The following is a 23,969-nucleotide window of genomic DNA, read 5'->3' on the forward strand; positions in this document are numbered from 1 at the left end:
AGGGTTTGTCTCATCGAACCAACTTGTTAGAGCCCCAGGATGGGCCACGTACACACCCTGTGAGGGGCAGAATTGTCTCCTCCCCAGATTCACATGTTCAAGTCTGGACCCCCGGAACCTCAGAATGCGACCTGATTTGGAAACAAGCCCATTGCAGATTTGGTTACGTTGAGATGAGGTCATGCTGGGCCTCACGCTGGGGTCAGGCCGGCGGTCCTGGGTCAGAAATGACCGTGTCCTCATAAAAAGGAGAAGTTGAAAGTCCCGGAAGCAACCTGTTTCATCTTTTCATGACAATGCAGGGGCACCTGGGGACCCAGTCCTTTAAACGTCAGACTCTTGGTTTCAGCTCAGGTCATGATCTCATGATTTGTGAGATAGAGCCCCACGTCGGGCTCTGTGCTGACGGCCTGTAGCCTGCTTGGGATTCTCTCTGCCCCCCTTTCTCTGGCCCTCCCCCTGCTCACACTGTCTTTCCCTCTCTTTCTCTCTCTCTCTCAAAATACCTAGATAAACTTTTTTTTAAAAGCAGTTTTTTTTTAATTCTTCTCTATAATAATCTGTTTCTTTTAATATAAAAGGCATGCGTTTTCCCCAACCGACTAAAACTGAGCGTCAGAAGAAAACGGAAAAAAGGACACACGTGAGCTGAGACAGATGTGGAGGGAGGGAGGTGCGAAGACACAGGGCGGAGACACTGTCCACAGCCAAGCAGAGAAGGCTCAGAAGCGACTAACCCTATGGACTCCTGTTTTCAGACTTGGAGACTTAGAGCTGAGATGGTGTCTGTCTGCAGTCCTGACCCAGCCTGTGGGTTTGCAAAAACAGCCCGAGCCAACTGGGGCTGGGTCCCAGGATCAACACGGTCCCTGGATCCACACGGTCCCAGGATGGACACGGTCCCAGGATCCACACGGTCCCAGGATCGACACAGTCCCAGGATCCACACGGTCCCAGGATGGACACAGTCCCAGGATCCACACGGTCCCAGCCCCAGCACCAACGCATCCCAGCTGCCTTGCAGGTGACAGGAGAGGCCCCACTTTTGACTTCTCAGAACACCCAATGCAAGAATATTGGTAAATATTTTCAGCACCAAGATTCCATGCCGGTGACTTTTCTTTAACTTTTTCAATCCACAAAAACCACAAACAGGTCATTATTGTCCATAACCCCTTCCGCAAACACTTTTCAAAACATCAGTCTGTTCATATAGTTACTATTGGAACTCCTGCACTTTCTTGTTTCCTCTAATATAAAGCTATTCTGCTGCTTTAAGATTTTATTTTTACGGAGCCTCCACACCCAACAGGCTCGAACCCACAACCCCGAAATCAAGAGTCGCATGGTCCACAGACTGAGCCAGCCAGTGCCCCTACCCCGCTATTTTAACAAATATACACAAGAACTGAAGCATCTTTGGGGTGTTTGGGTGGTTCAGTCGGTTGAGCATCCGACTTCGGCTCAGGTCATGATCTCACAGTCCGTGAGTTCGAGCCCCGAGTCGGGCCCTGTGCTGACAGCTCAGAGCCTGGAGCCTGTTTCAGATTCTGTGTCTCCTCCTCTCTCTCTGCCCCTCCCCTGCTCACGCTGTCTCTGTCTCTGTCTCTCTCTCTGTCTCTGTCTCTCTGTCTCTCTCTGAAAAATAAATGAACATTAAAAGAAATTTTTTTAAGTGCAGCATCTTTTCAGGAGCCATCATTTGATCCTTTTTCAAACCTGCCTAGCAGAGGTCAGCTCCTAACCTTTGACCCTCTGGTTCCAATTAAAATTCCTACAGACCTTTATGGCAAAGCTGGAAACAAATAGTGGATGTGTTGTAATTATACAAAACCAGCCAGCATCAATCTCGAAGACCTAAACAATTTCCAAAAACAAGAAGGGCTGCTTTACCCCTGGGGCTTGATAACTATAATTTCTTGCAATTTCAGAAAAATATAGAATCACGGCCAGCGTGTTGTTTCCAAAGGGGAACTATTTTTTGACACTAAGTTGGGCTGTTAGCACCTACGTTCATTAGTGGACGAAAATTCAAAGATGTTACAAAAGCAGGGGCACCCGGCTGGCTCAGTCGGTAGGGTTGTGAGTTCGAGCCCCACATTGGGAGTAGACATCACTTACAGAAGAAGAAAGATCTCCTACAAGGAAAACACACACACATACACACAGAAGCCCTGAGGTTTGCAGTAGTTGAAGCTCAGGTTGAAAATCTGTTCCTCAAATGTTAAAGAGAAGAAAAGTCGTGTCCCAGATGGTGTTTTTAAGAACCAGGCCCCAAGGCATTGGGCCAGGAGGAAGGTTCAGAGCAATGTGGCCTGGGTTGGGGTGGGCTTATCTGGGGCTGTCCCAGGGGAGTGGGGAGGCCACCACAGCCACCACAGCCACCACAGCCTTGGGGCTTCCCGGGAGCCGGGCCAGGAGACCCCGTAACCCTTGCCTGTGTCTACGAGCATTCTGCCACATGTGTGGCCCTCGAAAGCGAGAATGTGGGGCTTTATGGGTAGCGAGGGCCTGGGGTGTGGGGCCAGCAGGTGGAACCCGGTTCCTGGTCAAATGGTGGCCGGTAGGGTTTCATGATTTCCGTCAGCCCCCTCCGACCCACAGCTGGGAGCGGACCCTGGGTTTATAGGACCATGATCCCCTCATATTAAAGTGCACCCCAATCCCCCTGCGCTAGCCAAAAGGTTTGCATGTGCTTTTCATCGATGGGGAGAGGAGCTAGAAACACAGAGCAGAGAAGAAGATTCTAACACAGGCAGGAGGCCCAGAGAACAGTCACTGTTCCAGGATTGAGGGGTGGGGACTGGTGGCGGGGGCGGGGACTGGTGGGGGGGCGGGGACTGGTGGGGGGGCGGGGCTACTGCCATCCACCTGTGCAAGCTAAAGGGTCAGCCTGTGTCTTAAAAAAATGCGGGAAAACCTCAAAAGGTGCAGAAAGAGGACATCCCAGCAGCAGATGCTTGGCTTTCCTTATTTCTTCTTGTTGCTGCTATTAAATTATTAGCATGAGAGGCAACGAATCAGATTGACTTACAGTTAAAATGAAATGTAAAGGTGTGTGTGTAAATTCATGCGGCAAGGCTCGAGGCCAGTGGCCATTTGCGAGTGTTGGCAAGGTTGATCCGAAGTGGCCCTTGCGGACGTTCCCGGGGCACCGTCAGCTGCTCTGGACGTGCCCAGAGCACTGACCTCATCCGACCCAGAATCCGGGAAACTCACTGCAGAGAAATGACCTAGCAGGAGATGCGTCCTCCAAGTCTAAAGATGTCATGTGGAACAGTAAGATCTAGGAGGAAACTTAACTTCCAGCGTAAAGACACAGTTTAAGAATTTATGTGTATCCAACAGACTGCCTAGTTTGCAACAAAACCGTTAAATTCAAAGACCGAAGGGAAACTTTTAAAATGTCGGGCTTCCGTGTTAAGGGATGGCAAAAAGCAAAAAGCTATGACTTTAATTATGTAAAAATATCACATCATGGGAGTGCCTGGGGGGCTCAGTCGGTGAAGCGTCCTATTTCCGCTCAGGTCATGATCTCACGGTTTGTGGGTTCGAGCCCCGTGTGGGGCTCTGTGCTGACAGCTCGGAGCCTGGTGCCTGCTTCGGATTCTGTGTCTCCCTCTCTCTCTCTGCTCCTCCCACCGCTCGCACTATGTCTCTCTCGCTCTCAAAAATAAAAAAAAAATTAAAAAAAATTTTTTTAATAATTTTTTCCCAAGAAGAGTGGAAAGTCACCAATCTATGGAGCTAAGCACAAAGATGAATATAAGGGTACTATTCATCCATTCTACACTATTCTAATTTTCTGTCTCAAGCGTCCACGATCAAGCATTTTCTAAAGGAATGATACAATAATAAAATATCATGAAACGAATGGGTTTTTTTTTTCTTTAAAGAAAATACAGAAGCAGTGTGAGGTGATAGCTCACTGCACTTTGGGTCTGCATCACCTCACAAAGAGCGCCTGCTTCGAATTTACTCTGCAAACGGTTGGAGGCCGCCTGCCCCCTGGGGTCGGGGGCTTAGCCCACAGTTTCACCGATCCCCCCACCCCATTGGCAGAGGCAGGAAGCCCTGTGCACAAACCACTCACGGGCTATGGCTGGGGGCCAGGACGCAGCTTGGAAATAGGTCAGTTTGGAGCCACTGGCACAAGGCTGGACTATTTCCAGTGCAGTGGGCACGGAGGGCTGGGAACATGTTCCCTGCCTGGGGCCGCTGCTCCCCAATGTGCAAGCAGAAGCTGAGCCATCCTGGGCCCTCCCCTATCCTCAGTCTCCAAGGCCACCTCCTTCCAGCACCTGAGACCTCCCAGCACCACCATCATCGCCCACGTAAGAAAACGATTCCTGGGGCACCTGGGTGGCTCAGTCAGTTGAGTGTCTGACTTCGGCTCAGGTCATGATCTCACAGCCTGTGAGTTCGAGCCCCGCGTCGGACTCTGTGCTGACAGCTCAGAGCCTGGAGCCTGCTTCGGATTCTGTGTCTCCCTCTCTCAGCTCCTCCCCCGCCCCCCTTATGCTCTGTCTCCCTCTCTCTTTCTCTCAAGAAATAAATGAACACTAAAAAAAAAAAAAAAACAAGAAAAAAGAAAACGTTCCTGCTCCTATATCGGGCACATATGTGGGCACACGGTGGGCACTAACTCACTTCATCCTTGCATTCAGTCTCTTCTTACAGGGAGGAGAACCAGGTCGGGAAATGTGCCTACTCAAGTGAACTAGGAAGTGGCAGAGCAGAGTTAGGGACCCAGGAGGGCGGGCAACCCATTCTCCACACCACACCCCGCGCTCCCTGAGCCCTGTGATGTTGCCATTACAAGCAGTGCCGTGCCGAATAGCCTGCCACTAGTGTCATTTCCCGCTTGTGCAGGGATATCTGTGGGGTTTATCCCCAGAAACAGGCTTACGAAATATGTGCTTGTATATTTCACTGCTTTTTCTCTGTCCGAGCTGTCAGCACAGCGCCCGACGCGGGGCTCGAACCCACGAACCACGAGATCACGACCTGAGCCGAAGTCAGATGCTTCACCGACTGAACCCCCCAGGCACCCCCTGAGCTACAGCAACTTGAGGGCAGGACACAATTTGTCTGGCACATCCAGCATCTAGCATCTAACGGAGATGCAATAAATATTGTAGTCCTTTCTTCCTTTACTCTTGCAACCAATATTTATCGAACACCTATTGCGGGCAGATACCGTCTGGGTGCTAGAGAACACGTTGGCGAACAAATCAGAAAAAGTTCCCTGCTCACACGGATCTGAGATACTGAGGCAGGCTCCAGAGCAAGCTGACAAGTCAGTAAATCCGTGGCATGTTGTGAGGTGATAACATGAGGCAAAGAAGGGCAGCGTGCAGGACCACACTTCAGTGAGTCGACATCAAATGAATGAGTGAGTGAAGAATGTCTATCTGAATGTCACCGTGACTAGGTATAAACTGACATCACAGGCTAGACTATCCTGGAAACAGCCTCCCTGAGCCGACAGACAAAAAGCCTGAGAAACTAACTTCCACCTGTGACATTTCTTCCGCAGGAAAATGGGCTCCGTTCCTCAAAACCTCTATGTCAGTAAAATTCAACTTTTGACTTACAAAGTCAATATGATTATATTACATAATGATATACATGATATAATGATGTCATTATAATATGATGTTCATGAACTGAAAAACACTAAGGCACTAACAATCAGTTAAGAGCAGAAGCCTCCTTGTTAGTTCCTGATCTTAAAACTTGTCAGGGGTGCCTGGGTGGCTCAGTCGGTTGAATGTCTGACCTCGGTTCAGGTCACGATCTCACGGTTTGTGAGTTCGAGCCCCGCATTGGGCTTTGCGCTGACAGTGCAGAGCCTGCTTGGGATTCTCTCTCTCTCTCTCTCTCTCTCTCTCTCTCTCTCTCTCTCTCTGCCTCTCCCCCAACTTATTATTCTCAGAGTGAATACATAAACTTAAAAACATAAATAACTTGTGCAATCAAATTTCCAACTGAAGTCGTTAAATCCTGAAGGTCTTTGCATGAGAAAGAACGCATCTTTTTCGACATTTACCCTATTTTGAGAAAGAAGGAATATTCCGGATATGAGAAGTCAGCAAAATGAAATTCAATGTCAGTTACTGAATGGCTTCAAACAGAACAATGCGTCAGCAGGGAAACCCCGTGTGCTCAGTGTGGACCTTAGAATCGGAAACCCTGTGACGGCCGATCTACGTCTGCTGAAAACGACACTGAGACACTGTTCATTTCAATCTGGCAGCGTTACAAATAAAGGCGAGGTCATCATCCTAATAAGCCGGTGATTTCTGCTCCGTTAAACCGCACACTTACAGGCTATTTGTGTAACGCTAACACAAGCCTGGTTTGAGCAATTCCAATCTACCCAGGCGCCTTGCGATGTTCCCAAGAGATGAGAATTAGGCTCAAGGTGTGATATCGAATAGCCCCAAGTGGACGTGTCAGGCCCACTCTGGCGACAGACACCGCTGCCTCCCGCCGTGGGGTCGCATCCGTAACATACTACGCATGCCTTGTCCCCTCAACCAGGGGAATGTGCAGTTTCATTTTTAGAGCTGATGCCCCGAAACACTGATTACAGTTCAAATTCCATCTTTATATTTTGGGGGGGGCGGTTCTAAGCTAGCCCTTTTCGCACCAGATGGGCGCAGCCTGGATCTCATCCCTCCCGGATTTCATGCCGGTTGTGACAGTTCAGCTATTTTGGCCCTGAGGGCAGGTTCTGACTTCCAGAGACCCAGCCCCCCTCCCACACTTCCCTGCAGAGCGGGGCAGGCCCGCCAGGCCCGCCAGGCCCCCCACCCCGGACCCTCCGTCCTCACACCGCACTCTTCCCTTCCCCGGGACCCTTGGGAAGCGTGCCCCGCACGCACTCACCGGGTGCCTGAGTCTGCAAAGCCAGTTCTTCCAGATCAGGGCTCCGAACTGGCGCCCAGCCGGCCCCATGCCCGCTCGAGGTCAGGAAGCCAGCCGGAGCCCAGGCTTATATCTGTGGGGCTGGGGGAAGGCTGGGCAGCATTAGTCAATCCCAACAAAAGTGAGGCAAGACAGATTACTAGTGGCTGCACACGGCAGGCATCAAATGTCCCTCTTGTTCTGCGTCTGTTGAGAAATCTTGCCTTTTCACGGGCGGCCCTGCATTCTGGGAGGGTTGGGTTACCGGAGGCGGCCCCTGGGGCCCTTTCCCGCGCACGTTTCCAAGAGCGCACACCACTGATGACAGCGGGCGGGAGGCAGTGCTGGAGGTGACGCGGCCCCCCAGCCCTGATGTGAATTCAGTAGAATGAGTCCTCCCCTCCCCTGGCACCAGCTATCACAGAACTAGCCAGGACATTTTTGGAGGTCCCCTGGCAGAGAATCCGGGGGAAAGAGATGGACAGCAGTACTGGTGTTCCCCAGGGGACAGTAGAGGGGTGGTTAAGTTCAAGGTCGGCTGTGCCCCTGTGCGTCCTCCTCCGTGACCCCTCACTTCGCCCTTTTCTCCCAAGGGGCCCATGCTTCCTACAGCAGGCAGAGCAGGGGTCTGATCAGCCTCCCCCTACCCCAGGGCCTGTACATAAACCCTGGGTGGCGCGGAAATGATGAGGGAACCTTAGGCAAGCAGAGGGAAAGCACAAGCCAGCACCCCCACCCCCCAGGGGGGATGTGTGTGACATTCCTCAGGCACTCTGGCTGCCCAAGAACAAAGGAAAAGAAAGAAAACAGTTAACTGATAAGAGACCACAGTCCTGCAGTCTCCATCAGTTTGCAAATATCTTAGTAAATTACAAGAAAAATTACAAAATTACAAAAAATTACAAAAGGTTACAAGAAAAAGGCAATCTTACCCATAGCTTCAGCCACGGAAACCTACAAACTCATTCCCGGAACCCCAGCATCACCCTCCCCTCCATAGTGATGTGGGGAACACAGGCAGAAGGAAATGGCAGGTAACATTAAATGCCCTCATAACCTGCAGCCCACTGACAGATACTCGAGGCAAGTACAGAGCAGCACGTTTGTCCAGAAACCCCTGCCCGAGTCATGTTGCCTTCCTAGAGGGAAAACAGCCATAGCTAGACAGTGGGGTGGGGGTGGGGGGCCTCCAGGATCCCCTGGGTCCTCTCTAGCACATCAAAGTCCTTCTGGAGGCCTCCCTTTGCCTTTCCCTCCCTCAACTCCACAGTATAGAACCAGTCTCTCCTCCCAAGCCCAGCACAGCTCTCTCTGCCCTCGGGTTCTGTCCCCGTGCTTTAATAAAATCACCTTTTTGCACCAAAGACATCTCAAGACCATCAGCTCTCAACCCCACCATCACCCCAAAACCTCAACAGTGAGACAACGAAGGCCAGCCCCTCCCCCGTCTGTCCTTCATCACCGCTGCCCCGTGAAGGGGGCCCTTGGCAAAGCGCCTCTCTGGCACCCTCGCAGAGCAGGAGGCCAGAATCAGCAAGCCTGCGGGTCCCCCCGGGCCCAGGCTGACTCTTGCACACCTTGTCTTTCTAACCGGCCTGCGGGATTCAGCTGGCCTGCGCTTGCCCCATCGTCCCCAGGCCCAGGCTCCCGGTTCCTGTTGCCCCCGTTGTGGTCACAGGGGTGTCAGGCAAGCCGACTCTTGTGTTCCTCCGTTTCATAAAGCAATTTTCACAAGCTGAGGACGCTCCATCAGTGGCTTTTGCAACAGGAAACAGGGGCGCAGGCTTCAGCAAAGGGATTGACTCAATTATCCCAGAAGCCTATTTTTTTAAAAGAACATCATTTTATTTTTTTATTTTTTGAGAAAGTGCACGCATCAGTGGGGGAGGGGCAGAAAGAGAGGGAGACAGAGGATCCCAGGCAGGTTCTGTGCTGACAGCAGAGACCCCGACGTGGGGCTCAAACCCATGAACCATGAGATCATGACCTGAGCCGACGTCCGACACCCAACAACTGAGCCCCCAGGCGCCCCGAGAAAGGATTTTTTAAGTCAATTTCAGCACCCGTCTCTTGCCAGCTCACAGGCAGGCTCACAACAGCCTCACCACACGGCGTCCCAGACGGGTCTGCACTTGGAGCCTGACAGTCCTGACCACGTTCACTCTTCCCACTGCTGTCACCTGCTTTGTGAAGGAGCCGCAGCCAAGGTCTCCTCCCCAGCGGCTCAGGCTTATCTTACCTGCTGGGATAGGCGCACGCTGTCCGCTCCTGCCCTTCGTGCTCCCTGAAAACACGGGGCGGGGCACACACAGGTGCACACAGAGGTTACGGCCTGACCCCCAGCTTTTTGGAGGAGGTCATCCGGAGGACGTGACCCCCGGCTGACCCGGGGGAGCTGGACTCTGGCGTCTGGAAACTCCTCCCCACCAGCCTCCCCATCCATCCCCCCGCCCCCCCAGCTCCCAGACGCTGTCCCCAGGACTCAGCCCCCAGTGACTTGGTGCTGACACCATCTGTAAGGTGCACAGGACTGACTGAGCTCCCCTAAGGCCTCTTTAGAAGCTCTAAGATTTGGGGGAAGAGTGGAGACCTCTCCACCTTGCAGCACCCAAGACGAGCCTCAGGTGTATGCCCCCTCGCTCCAGACACCTGCTACCCACCCATCTGAAGTAGCTGCTGCAGTTGTCCGTCTGTCTGTCTCTCCGTGCCCTCCATGCACAGGCAGGTTTCTGGGACGCCCCCGAGGGTGTGAACCAACAACACAGCCATGGCTCTGACCCACTGACCCACCTCCGTCCCTTCCCTTCCCTTGGATCCCAAAGTGCCCTGAAGAAGCTGTAAGGTGTTGATAATAATATAATGGCAGTAAAAGAGGGTTGGTTGGGGGACAGGAGGATGAAGAGTAAGCTTTAGTTCCGTGAACTAGGGAATTAGGTGACGCAGGGACAGTCACTGTCCTGCACGGCACCCCCCTTGCACAGAGTTGAGTAGCTGCTAAGAGGTGGGGTCCCCACAGGACCTCCCCAGTGGGGGCAATGGCACGTCTCCTTCCACTTCCATCTTTCCAAAAGATGGAAGGAGCCTGGACCCTGGGCCCCCACACGTGGGTGGAGAAGCCCCTTGAACAAGGATGCTCCGTGGGCAGGAGACAAATGTCCCCGTGCTGAGCCACGGTGTGGGCATTTGCAGGATACAGCAGCCAGAGTGCAGAGTTCTCTCTGGAAGCTCGCCCCCCTCCTTCCCCTTCCTGACTCCCCCTCCCTGCTGGGGCGGTGGCTCCTACAGGTGTTGGGGGGGATGGCGCTCCAACAATCCCGCCTGTCGGCATGGGACACACCGGCTTCCTGCTGCCACCAGCCCAGCTCTTCTGACGCGTGCATGAGTTCCCCACATTAAATGTCCTCTCTCTTTATTGCTCAACCTGATTTCTATTATCTTCATTGACCCTGACAGATAGGGAGCCTGCCCAGTGCTCCATAAAACCAGCTCCCAGGGCAATGACTGCACCCGGTTTGAGCCCAGCCTGTCGTCATGGGGAAGAGAGTGTCTCCCTCTCTCTCTCTCTCCCTCTCCTCTCTCTCTCTCTTTCACTGAGGAGGCACAAATGGCTAGGGGCGCCTGGGGGGCTCAGTCGTTAAACATCTGATTCTTGATTTCGGCTCAGGTCATGATCTCACGCACATGAGGCGCATGCGTGGGCGGCTGTAGGGGACAAATATTCATCTAACCATTAACAAAAGGAACCCATCTGCCCTCACTCGGGGGACTCGTGGCTTTGGAAGCCACTCCCCGCAGTCTCCTCATTTGCTGCAAATAACAGTATTCCTCTTGTGACAACGCAGCCCAGTGCAGTTTGTGACTCACCAAGGAGCAAACTCACTTTGATTCGGTTACAAGGATGGGGGTGCCCGGCGCTGGCTGGATTTCCAAGGGAAATTTCCAAGGGAAATTCCAAGGTGCTGAAATCAGCCAAGCAGGAATTCCCAGCCTGGCTGTGGTTCCTCAGCTGCATGACTCGGGCAGGCCATGGCCTTAGGGTTCCAATCAGCATGTGAAGTGACCACCACAGCTGAACCACGAGAAAGCACCCAACCCAGCTTCTGGCAGAAACGGGAGTCTCAGAAGTGGCTCCTCGGGGGTCCTGCCCGTGCTGCCTGCTCCCAGAGTCCCCTTTGCCAAGGTCCACTGAGTTCTTGCCCACGGCCTGATGCCAGCCCGTTGCCCGGACGGCCACCTGTCCCACCTCCCTCCATTCAGTGGACGAGACCCATAGACGGAAGCATAAAGGTTCAAATGTCACAATCAGAGGGAAAAACCGTGGGGCGCCTGGCTGGCTCAGTCAGAAGAACGTGCTACTCTCAATCTTGGGGTCTTGAGTTCGAGTCCCACGTGGGGTGTAGAGATTACTTAAATAAATAGAGCTTCTAAAAAAAATAGAGGGGAAAACCGTGAGACCAGGCTCATCAGCCCCTCTTCTTACAACGCACAAGAGCAGCTCCAAGAGTCATCAGGAAATGGGAAGTTTGCCATGAAACCTGCATCATAAGGAGAGTCGAGGAAGAAAAAGTTATGGACTCAGTTGTGCACCCCAAATTCCCATGTTGAAGCCCTAAAACCCAGTGTGACTGTATTTGGGGATGGGGCCTCCCGGGAGGTAATTAAAGTGAATGCAGTCCTGGGCTGGGGCGGGGGCGGGGGGAGTTGATCCATAGGACTGACATCCTTCTAAGGAGAGGAAGGGGCACCTTCCTTTACATGCATGCTCAGAGGAAAGTCCATGGGGACACAGCGAGGAGGCAGCCATCTACACTCCAGGAAGAAGCCAGCCTGGCCCACATCTCGATCTTGGATTTCCAGTGTCCATCACCGTGAGCCCCCCAGCCTGGGGTGTCTTGTTCCGGCCACCCCAGGAAATGAATACAGAGGGTTTGCAGAGCAGGGTGGGGCCGGGAGCTGAATTTGCCTCTGTGTACCTGCAGGTGAGGAGGCTGGCTCAGGACTTAAAGGTCAATGCTTGCACCTTACCCAGATCCAGGAGATTCTCTGACCCTGGAATACACCGAGGAAGCCACAGGTTGCCAGAAAGGTCTTTGTTATACAAAGGATCCAGAGAATGAAACTCCCTGGTTATTTCTCAAGTTGAAGGTTCCCCAGAGGAGAACTAGGCACACTGTGTTGACACGGTGTCATGAATGGGCCGTGCAGGGGCAGGCCGTGGGCCACAGGCGCTAATCACTGCAGACCCCAATGACATATCCACCGGCCCTTTGTTGTAAGACCTTTCATATTGGTTTATAAAAATGATGCCTGCGGGGCACCTGGGGGGCTCAGTCGGTTAAGCGCCTCCTGATTTCAGCTCGGGTCATGATCTCACAGTTTGTCAGTTCCATCACCATGTCAGGTTCCACACTAACAGTGTAGAGCCTGCTTGGGATTCATTCTCTCTCTCTCTCTCTCTCTCTCCCTCCCCTGCTCACTCTGTATCTCTTTCTCTCTCTAAAAATAAATAAATAAACATTTTTTAAAAATGATGCTTGGTCTTCTCAGTGGTTACACTTGCCCCCAGTGGCTGCTCTTTGCCACTCCCTCCCCAGCCCTTCAACCCACCACCACTCAGCATGATCTTTCAAATTAAGGTTTGTTTCTTGTCCAGGTGAATAGGAAGCCAGGGAAGGAGGGCTGAGTCCAGAACAGAAAGGGCAAGAAGGACAGAGGGCTGAAAACCACCCCCACCTCTTTCCCAGCTGGCTCCAGTCCAACACTGCTGACTGCACCTGAACTTGGATGTAGGAGATTATCATACACACAGTTGGCTGGTCCCTTTGAAAGGTTATGGTAATGTAGTTTGAAAGTTCTAATGTAAATGATTCAGGATTTTCAGGTAAAATTGCCTCTTTGTGTCCCTGAAAAAGCTTGATTAAAATTAGGGACAAGCTGCAATTAGAAAGTTTCCTCATTTCAGGAACTTTCATAACCCCCATTGTTTCTTATTTAATTGTAATTTCTAAACCTTAAAAAAATAATAACTTTGTGGGTAATTTAAATGACTTACTTCTCTCTGGTATCCAAATTCTATCTTGCTAATTTCAATTATTTCTCATGAATCTGAATGAGTTTCTCTTCTTGCCCTAATGGAAAACCAGTCCACCCTGTATCTGAAGGAGATTTGTTCAAAAGACAATAAATTGATAGGAACATGTGGTTTTCACCTTCTAACGTTATCTGGTGTCCAGTGACCTAAGAAAATTAACAAGAAATCCTCAGAAATCTACCAACAATATTGACGAAAAAGTTGCCCAGACCTATGACCTCAAATCTCAGGGCAGTGGGCAGAATTCTCCTCTTAGTCCCCTCTGGCCGATCGAAGACCTCCATCAGTTGGCCTTGGGTGGCATTTCTCCAGGTGAAACCGTGAAAGGCAATTTCTGTTTACACTGAGGCCAGAGAGTCTAATTCCAATTAGGGAGCAGAGGGCAGCACAACAGAACGAACTCCAAATCGAAATCCAAAGTGGCAACAGACCCAGGATCACCGCTCTCCCAGTGTCCAGGTGAGGGCGGTAAAGGGCTGGAAATAAGGAGAGCCTCCCAAGTGGGAGGGAACAAACAAGTCGGTCGTTTCTGTGTCACCGGTCTTGTGTGTCCCGAGTCTTGGGATTTCCAAAATACGTCTGCATGCATCCCCTGGGGTGCTCACAAACCTGCAAAGGGGGCAGGAGGCAGGGGGCAGGTGTGACGGGCCATTCTCCGGGTGCACACACGGAGGCTCCGCGCTTCCCTGGGAGGGGAGAGGCAGCCTGAGGAAGCTTGCACGCAGTCCATCCCCGCCCTGTTCCGACTCTCCGGAGGCCCCACGAGGCTCCGCGCCCCGCCACCGGCCCAGGGGCCGCGGCCGTGAGCGCGCGCGCGTGCACACTCACGCGCACGCACGGGAGCGAGCATCCTGCCGCCACCGCGTACCAAGCCCTCAGCTACTGCGCCTGACCTTGTTCATTGGTACCCACACCCCCTCAGCCCTGCCTGCCTCGGTCCTAGACCCTCCGCAGGCGGGCTCCGTCCTCGCGCTCAGGCCACCTTGGCTCCGCGAACCCTGTGCTCTTCCAAGCCCCAGGCCGGAGCCGTGCGCTCCCCTTTTCGGAGCTCCCTCACCTCTCCTTCCGCCTCCCTGCCCGTCCTTTCCGGCTTCCGCCCCCCCCCCCCCCCCCCCCAGGTCCTGCGCGTCTTCCCATCTCCAGGACCTCACGGTGCCCAGCGCAGTCTCCCTGCGCTTTGCCTGTGCCGGTGCACCTGCTCCCTGGGCGACCTTGGGCAGGTTCAGGGCTCCGGTTCCGGTGCGCATGGCCGGCTCCCAGATCCGTGCCTGCTGTGCCCTCCACCCTCGCCGTATTACCTGTGAGGACCCCCGAGCCCCCCATCACATTCCCCAGAGGGACCCCCGCCCCACCCCCCATTTCCCTGGGCATTCCCAATGAGGACCACCCACAGGCCTTGGCACCACTGCGTCTAGGTGGTACTGCTGTCGTGCCTGCATTCCAGTGTGGTCTCTCATCCCCACTCCACCCACGACCCCATGCGCCCCTCCAGCCCCTGTGGCTGTATCCTGAGTCCTGGCCTCGGCCCTGTCCCTCCCTAACTTCCAGGATCTTGGAAGCACCGCGAACGTGTTGCTGCTCTCCTCTCTGTCGCCCACACTGGGTGAGACCCTTGGCTATCAGGCCCCACTAAGCGTCTCTGCCACTCTCCTGTCGTGAAGCCGCCTCCCAGGCTTCAGGCGGCAGCGGGCCACCAGCCTCCGGGAAACTCCTGCTGGAGATGTCAAGGCAAGGGGAGACAGGGTGGCTGGGGGGGGGGGGGGGGGGAGGGGGGGGACGGGGCCTCCCAAGGAGCTTTCCCTGTCTTCCCCCCAGTAATCCCATCGCACAACTTTATCCAGGCTCCTGGAAACAGAAAGCAACCAAAATTCAACGTTTTTTTATTTATTTTTGGGACAGAGAGAGACAGAGCATGAACGGGGGAGGGGCAGAGAGAGAGGGAGACACAGAATCGGAAACAGGCTCCAGGCTCCGAGCCATCAGCCCAGAGCCCGACGCGGGGCTCGAACTCACGGACAGCGAGATTGTGACCTGGCTGAAGTCGGACGCTTAATCGACTGCGCCACCCAGGCGCCCCGAAAGCAACCAAAATTCTATGAATATTCCTCCAAAATAGTCTACCTTCTGTCGGGACCATGACCTTTTTACTTAAAAAGCCACAACAGGGCGCCTGGATGGCACAGTCGCTTAAGTGTCTCTTGGGTTCTGCTCAGGTCATGCTCTCACCATATGGTCAGGCTCTGTGCTGACAGCTCGGAGCCCGGATCCTGCTTCGGATTCTGTGTCTCCCTCTCTCTCTGCCCCTCCCCCGCTCACACGGTCTCTCAAAATATAAATAAATAAATAAATAAATAAATAAATAAATAAATGGAAGCCAGGACCTAGGGTAGATAAGAGCAGACCGATGGGTAGAGAAATCACCCGAACGGTGACCCGTGTGGCGGTGAGGGGGGGCGGGGAGTTCCGCCCAGCCTGCGGGACTGAGAGTTTAGGGAGCCCACATCCTGGAAGTGTGAACAAACACAGATGGGTAAAACCACAGAACGGAAACTTCTAGCCAGGGACCCTACGGTATGGAGCTCGTGCCCCGGCCACCCTGCCTCGGGGACCCCACAGGTGAGTGACCCACACGCTGGGTCGTCTGCTGCAGGAAGTGTGCGGCTGCTTAGGGACACGCCACAACCCGCCTGCTCCTGCCCGGCGCACCAGGAGACACTGAGCTGGAAACCGCTCTGTGCGCGACATCCCAGAGCAGCGGGCAGGAGAAGGAGATCCTTACGATGCACGTAAGAAATCCTGGGTCCCTCTGAGCTACGCGTGCAGGGAATGGACACGATCCAGACACTGCGCGGGCCCCGTCTGAACCCTGGGTGGCACACGGGTGGAGCGGACCGTAAAAGCAGTGCAAAGCGCTTGAGAACTGAATTAACACTGGAGGCACAGCCCGCAGAAGATGGGTGGAGGGCCTCCTGCGTGGCTCAGTCGGGTGGGCGTCCGACGGGTCTTTTTTTTTTTTTTTTTAAGTTTATTTCTTTATTTTGAGAGACAGCTCAAGCAGGGGAGGGGCAGAGAGAGAGAGGAAGAGTCCCAAGCGGGCTTGGCACTGTTAGCTCAACCCGACGTAGGGCTCTAGCCAGAGAACCGTGAGATCATGACCTGAGCCAAAGTCAGACGCTTAAAAAGTCAGACTGGGCCACCCAGGCGCCTCTCTTTTGGCTTCATTATGTTACCAAATGAGAAAAACCCTTCCAGTTTTGCAAAATGTTTGCTAGACTGCAGTTCAAAGAATGTTTAGCAATTTTCAAACAGACAATTCATTTTAGAGGCATTTTACAGGATAATTTACCCATTCTTAACTGTTGTAAAGGTATATCACAAAGATACATTGTGATTTAATACTAAAAGGAAGGGAGGGAGGGAGGGAGGAAGGAAGGCAGGAGGGCACCTGGCTGGCTCTGTCAAGTAGAGCGTGTGACTATTGATCTTAAGGTCATGAGTTCAAGCCCCACATTGGGTTTAGAGCTCACTTAAAAAAAAAAAAAAAAAAAAGGGAAGGGGGAGGGAGGGAAGAAGGAAGCAGGGAGGGAGAGAGGTACAGAAAGAAAGACAACGTGGCCATTAGGTAGCAAACCAGAAGAGGAGGGTGTGCGTCTTCTTGCTCTCAAAGCCATCCATGACCTCTCCCACCTGTGCCAGAGTGCTGCCAGGCTGTTCACACCCAGCCCTGTGGTTTGAGCATAAGCTCTTTCCCTGCAGGTGAGGCCAGACTCTCTGCAGGGAAGGACTGGGCCATCCATGGGCCCCCGGGAGCCACAGCAATCCACTAAGAACAAGAGAGAGGAGCAGCAGGTCTGAAGACACAGTGTGGCCCATGCCCTCAGAGCTGCCATCATCCACCGGGGTGCACGTGTCTCTGGGGTTCATGAAGATGTGTCTCTCACTCAACCAGAGAAAAGGTATCACGTAGCCGTCCTGGCGTTACAAGGACACATGGCCCTTGGGTGTAAGAGCGTCCAGAGCCAAACCTAGCCTAGCGGCACAGGGAGAAAGTGTAAGGGCTCCTCGGGGAGAATCCAGGGACTCCTGGGCCGAGAGGATTTGAGGAAGAAATGGGAAGCAAGAGTATGTGAGTTCCTCCAGGTGACAAGGGTTGGTGAGGCTTAGCGCCTGTGCACCTGTGCCCGTGGGCCATCTACCTGTCATCTCCATGTAAGCATTCAGAACTGGAGCCATGATATGCCACGTTTATTCGAATAGAATTTGCATTGGATTTCTATTCAAGTGCAAATGTGAATAGATTTGAAAAGAACCTTCCTTTTTTCCTTACAGGAAGTCTATTGTGACTGACTTGGCAATAAGGATGGGTTTTGTCATTTGGAGCATATGACACACACCTGAAAATTGAATGGACTGAATGTTCAGCTCTGAGGCCTGATGGGATATATTTAAAGCAAAGGTACAATAGCGGCACCTGGCTGGCTCAGTCAGGGGAGATCACAACTCTTGATCTCGGAGTCACGAGTTCAAGCCCCAGCTTGGGCGTAGAGATTACTTTAAAAAAACAGGAATCAAGCAAAGGTACAATAGACATCCCAGGAATGGCATCCTTTGCCTCTGCTAAGCTTATGATAAAAGTTGATATAAGCTGATTGTTAAATTGTGAAGAATTTTACCAGCCAGTTGTTAATACCATTCTTAAAAATGGAATTGCCTGACCATTCAATAAATTATGGGAAAAACAAAAGGGACAAGTGCCCCAAACTCATCACTTTGCAATTATCTTACTGCATTTTACTGCTTTTATTTTATGTAAAATATAAATGGACTCTTATACCCGTTGAATCTGTACAACATACATATGACACCACGCCTCATCCCAAATCCCAGGGACCGATGCTGATGGCTTCTAATCCAACATGGCAGGAGGGTCTGCACCGTGGAAACTGGCAAACACCGTATTGTTGATTTTCTAGACTTAAAAAAATGGTAGGGAAATGTAACAGTACAGATTAAACGTCAAAGCCTGTCGTGTCAGTGGCTGTTACCTTGTGAGTAACATACAAGCTTGAGAAAATACTCTTCAGGGGCACCTGGGTGGCTCAGTTGGTTGAGCGTCCAACTCCAGCTCAGGTCATGATCTCGTGGTCTGTTAGAGCCCCGCATTGGGCTCTGTGCTGACGGCTCAGAGCCTGGAGTCTGCTTGGGATTCTGTGTCTCCCTCTCTGCCCCTCCCCAACTCATGCTCTGTCTCTCTCTCTCTCTCTCTCTCTCTCTCTGTCAAAAATAAACAAACATTAAAAAAATTTTTTTTTAAATGCTCTTCAAAAATTTGAAGACTATCATCCATCTGGCATTGAAACGGCTCATGTATTGATGGACGAGTAGAGTTCCAATATGCTGATGATGGAGGAGGTTTCCGTTAATTGGTGTAAATTGGGATTCGAAATGGGGGCACCTGGGTGACTCACTCGGTTAAGCGGCCAACTCTTGATCTCAACCCAGGTCTTGATCTCAGGGTTATGAGTTTAAATCTTGATCTCAGGGCCATGAGTTCAAGCCCTGCGTTGGGCTCCGCACTGGGCATGAAGCCTACTTTTAAAAATAGTCATGGGGCACCTGGGTGGCTCAGTCGGTTAAATGTCTGACTTCAGCTCAGGTCATGATCTCATGGCTCATGAGTTTGAGCCCCGCATCAGGCTCTATGCTGGCAGTCAGCTCGGAGCCTGGAGTCTGCTTCGGATGCTGTGTGTGTCTCTCTCTCTGCCCCTCCCCTGCTTGCGTGCACACACACACTTTGTCTCTCAAAAATAAACAAACATTAAAAAAATTTTTAAGTCATTTCCCAGCAGATTGCACATTAGATTTAACAATAATAAGCGTATTGAGGAAGTTCGCAGATTAGACGGCAAGTCTATCTGTCAAGTCGCAGTTGCATCGCAGCTGTGGGTGGCTAAGATTTCAGGAAAAATCAGTAAAAGCATTCTGCGAGAACCAGAAACTTACAATAAAGATGATTGCGCGTTTTGTTATTATTTCTAAATTGTACATTACACATTCTTTATATCAGTACAATGTATGATAAGCACAGACGTGTATATACACATACATGATTCGTGGGGGGGGGGGGAGGGGACTGAAATACAGAGAATTTGTAGTTGTCCAAAGTCTAATAAAGTGAACTCGGAAGAAAAAGGACATCACATCACAGACAGGTTGGAGCATTTGCAAACAGACTTGCCCACAGTTGACCCTCAACAAGCAGCAGCAATAAACACAGTCCCGCATTTTACAGAGGATGTGACCCTCTCTCCCCACCCCTCATGAACCCAGCTCAACGCCCTTTGTGGGGACAGCACACTGCCTCATCAAAGTCCCATGCAAGCCCCCCAACTTCTGTGAGTTCCCATGTCCACACGGGAAATCCGCAGGCTCCTCCCCATCAAAGTTGGGGGGCTTCAGCTGCTCCCTTGGCCATCTCCCTACAGCCTGGGGAGGGTCCTGGGGCTCCCTTGTTCCCTCGTCCTCCACAGGACCAGGGATCTGCCTGATGCAAAGTCAGACTGGCAGGTGGCCCCTCTCGGTTCCCAGGGATGCGTCCGGGCTCCAGGTTTTCTTCCGAGTATGGGTAGGAGACACCCTTACAAATGATTTCCCTAATCCACGTAAATTTCCCTCACAAAAGGGCAAGTTCTACTCTGTTTTCAGAGCTTCGGTCTCTGCAGTTTCTCACAACAATCCTTGTGCCAAAGGGGCGCGTTTTGGGGTGGCCTATCATGCCCCCTTCACAGACATGCTGAGGCCCATGCAAGCCTCTCTAGGAACGAGGGAGGCGACATCTGTCTGGACATAGCGTCTGGTCCATCTGGGCACCGTGGGCAGGGACCCGTGCCGCACAATCCCTGCCGGGCAGCTACGCAACACCTGTAAACCGTCCACAGGGTGGCGGTGCAGCACCTCGCCAGAAAGGCTGTACCGTCCTTGAAGCCGCTTCTGATGGTCAACGTCACCCCTTCCTAAAGCCCCAACCCCCTGGGAGAGCGTTAGCACAATCCGTTCACAGACCACCAGGCAGACACCGGGACTCCAGCCATGACCGTGACCTGCCAGGGTCGGATCTTTCATTCTCCCTCTCCTAGGGACCCTGTTAAGGCTTTATTATTACTTTTTAATATTTATTTATTATTTTTGAGAGAGAAAGGTAGAGAGCCAGTGGGCGGGAAACAGGTAGACGGGGACAGAGGATCCCAAGCAGGCTCCACACTGTCAGCACAGCGCCCAATGTGGGCCTCGAAGGAACTCGCGAACCGTGAGAGCGAGACCTGAGCCAAAAGCAAGAGTCAGTCGCTTAACTGACTGAGCCACTTAGGTTCCCCTTTCTTGGTATGAAAAAAAAAAATTTTATTTGAAGTCATCTCTATACCCAACTTGGGGCTCAAACTCACGATCCCCGAGATCAAGAGTTGCACCCTGTAGGAGCTTAGCCAGCCGGGCTCCCCTCTGTATTAAAGCCATGGGGCGCCTGGGTGACTCAGTCAGTTAAGCCTCAGAATCTTGATTTTGGCTCAGTTCATGATCTCAGGGTTTGTGAGTTCGAGCCCCATACCTGGCTCCATGCTGACTATGTGGATCCTGCTTGGGAGTCTCTCTCTCCCTCTCTTTCTGCCCCTCTCTGGCGCTCTCTCTCTCTCTCTCTCTTTCTCAAAATAAACGATAAATAAACTTAAAATAAAAATTTTTGAATGCCAAAAAAAAGGAGTATTTGCCTTCTCCAGAAGGGACCGGGTATGAGAAGGGCCAGCTGCAAAGGAGGGTCAACTTAATGGCAACTGCCCCTCGGCTTCCTGCACGGAGATAAAACGATGCCCAAGGGGTTTTTCAAAGAGTTAAATGTAGAAATGCTACATGACCCAGCTGTCTACACTCCTGATACACACTCCAAAAGAATGAAAAGCAGGGACCGGGACAGACATCCGCATAACCGTGTTCACAGCAGCATTTATTTGCAGCAGGCAGAAGACAAACTAGCGGTGTGCCCATCGACGGATAAACGGATAAATGATGTATATGCGTACCATGGAATATCACTTCGTCTTTAGAAGGAACGAGGTTTTGACTTACGCCGTTACATGGATGGACCTTGAAAACTGTGAAATAAGCCAAACTGGTAAAAAAAAAAAAAAAAAAAAGGGAGGGGTATGATTCCACCTTCCTGAGTGGAATAGGCAAATTCAGAGGGATTCGGGGTTACCAGGGGCTGTGGGAAAAGGGAAAGAATCCGTGGTTATGGGCAGAGCTGTGTTCGGACTGATGAAGAGTATCCTGGCTGCAGGAAGTGGTAGTGGCCACACAACACTGCAAAAGTAACGCCACTGAATTATCCACATGGATGATTAAAATGACAAATATTTAGGTTACGTATCTTTTACCGCGATAAAAAAAAAGAAAGAAAGGGGGCGCCTGGGTGGCTCAGTAGGTTAAGCATCCGACTCTTTTTTTTTTTTTTTTCAGTCTATTTATCGACTTTTGAGAGAGTGAGTAAGAGAGGCAGGGGAGGGAGGGAGGGACACACAGAATCCAAAGCAGGCTCCAGGCTCTGAGCTGTCAGCACAGAGTCCAACACAGGGTTCAAACCCATGGACCATGAGATTGTGACCTGAGCCAAAGTTAGATGCTTAACTGACTGAGCCACCCAGGCACCCCTGACTCTTTTTATCTTGATTTTTTGTGTATTTATTTTTGACAGAGAGAGAGGGACAGAGCATGAGTGGGGAAGGGGCAGAGAGAGAGGGAGACACAGAATCCAAAGCAGGCTCTAGGCTCTGAGCTGTCAGCACAGAGCCTGACATGGGGCTTGAACCCATGAACCACGAGATCATGATCTGAGCCAATGTCAGATGCTTCACCAACTGAGCCACCCAGGTGCCCCCTTGATCCTTGATTTCAGCTCAGGTCATGATCTCATGGTTCATGAGCTCAAGCCCCATGTCAGGCTCTGCACTGACTGCACAGAGCCTGCTTGGGATTCTCTCTCTCTCTTCCTCTTCCCCTCCTCAGCTCGTACACTCTCTCTGTGTGTTTCTCCCCTGCTCGTGCTCTCTCTGTCTCTCTCTCTGTCTCTCTCTCTTTTTCTCTCTCAAATAAAACTAAACATTAAGAAAGAGAAAAAAGAAAGCAAAAAAACCACGTGCTGTCTGCAGCACAGCCTCCCCGGCCATGACTCCCCATCACCGCCGGGAGACATCTGAGCAACTTGTCCCCAGTCCCTAAGCAAAACCAGCCACTCCCTGCCCCACAAAGCATCTGTTTCAACATCCCTGGCTCTCCCTCCCAGCAGTGTGTGCTTTTTCCATTCTCTGAACCCTTTATTTATTTATTTTTAACGTTAAGTCGTCTCTACACCCAACGTGGGACTCAAACTCATGACCCTGAGATCAAGACTCTCATGCTTTTTTGACTGAGGCAGCCGGGCGCCCGGCCCATTCTCTCAAACTTTGAGAACATGTGCCCAGTTCTCTCACCGTAAAATACAGTCTTTGGCACATGCCTGCAGGGGTTTGTGATTTTATCTTTTCCTGAAAATTCTCTTTGTCACTGCCCCTTGCACAACCGGGGAGAACCCTGAGAGGCGGTAGTGTGGGTGGGGCCTTCCTTAGCTTTCGTTTCTCCTCTGTGACCACATTGTGACATCTGCCTGGAAAGAATTCCGTGCCTAGCCGCTAGCTCCCCGAGGCTGGGGTAGCCCGTTGGCATAGACGTGTATTGCTGGCTACACAGAAGTGGCGTTTCCCCTGGACACATGAAGTCAGACCAGACTTCCTGGCTTGGGCCCCTGCAGGGTCACTCAGCTGGGTCACTGTGGGGAAGGGGGACAAGGGAGAAAGGCCAGGCCCACAGACTAGCACTGCCCGCTCGAGGGGAGCGAGTTCTCTGAACAGAAAGGCTTGCACCTAAGCTGCTGGTCGCCCTTGTCATGAGACAAACACCTGTTGTGATTCTGTGTCACTGCCCAGGCATCTGACAGCAGGACAACTTCCCCTCGGGCCTGGACGGTCACATTCCCACCTTCTGTTCTATTTATTCCCCTCCCCCCCTCCCCCCAGGCACTTTCCAAACAACCACTTACATCCTCTGTCCCACCGCCTTGGCAAGTACCAGGTGCTGGTGCCCTGTGCTCCCCAGGAGCCATGGCCTAGGACAGGGGACGTGAGACCCCCATTTCTGGGACCCTAAGTGGCAGGACCTGTGACTTTACCTCCTCAGTGTGGAAACGGCACCCTTGGTGGCTGGCTTGTACCCCCCTCCCCGACCCCCATCCAGCAGGCCACCGTCCCCACGCAGAATTCAATACACAAGCTGTGTGTCCCCGCACAGCCTGGTGACCCCGGGCGACCCCCATCCCTGGCCTCAGTTTCCCTCCTCTGCGGGATGGGAAACGGAACACCTGCTTCTCAGTGGGCAGAGACAAGAGAGCTACCGTGTCATTGAAAATCCAAAGATAGTATCTGATGTTTGATAGGCTGATTAATATTTAACACCACTCCTTTCCCCAGCCCAGGCCTAAAACTTCTTTTGTTTTTCCTCGTAAGTTTATTATTTTTGAGGGAGAGAGAGCACTAGTGAGCGAGAGGCAGTGAGAGAGACAGAGAGAGAGAGAGAGAGAGAGAGCAGGCTCGTACTGTCAGCCCCGAGCCTGAGCTCACCGAACTCGGGGCTCGAACTCATGAACCTCGAGATCATGACCTGAGCTGCAATCGGATGTCTAACGTACTGAGCCACCCAGGCGCCTCCCAGGCCTAAAACTTCTGTGTTTACCATGCCAGGCTCTGCGCCAGGCTATGCACTGTAGTTTCTGAGACTCTCCGCACCCCAAACAGAGGGGAAAATGAAAACATGAACCGGCCACCTTTCTCTCCTCTGTGACAGAGAAGAGAAGGGATGGGAGGGAGGGGACAGGAGACTTCCCCCT

At 52.1% G+C, this 23,969-nt stretch overlaps 1 protein-coding gene across 1 annotated transcript in view; it reads right to left on the bottom strand.

Annotated features, from left to right (window-relative positions):
• The window catches only part of ABCA13 (ATP binding cassette subfamily A member 13), a 395,180-nt gene extending 387,491 nt beyond the window's left edge, over nt 1–7,689 (bottom strand). The window contains exon 1 of the mRNA XM_027045998.2: nt 6,895–7,689. Coding sequence (XP_026901799.1) covers nt 6,895–6,963 — 69 coding nt within the window. The 5' untranslated portion in view covers nt 6,964–7,689. The remainder of the gene's footprint in view (nt 1–6,894) is intronic.
• Nucleotides 7,690–23,969: the final 16,280 nt, after the last annotated feature.

The sequence above is a fragment of the Acinonyx jubatus genome, chromosome A2 (assembly GCF_027475565.1).
Source record: "Acinonyx jubatus isolate Ajub_Pintada_27869175 chromosome A2, VMU_Ajub_asm_v1.0, whole genome shotgun sequence".
Taxonomy (NCBI): Eukaryota; Metazoa; Chordata; class Mammalia; order Carnivora; family Felidae; genus Acinonyx; species Acinonyx jubatus.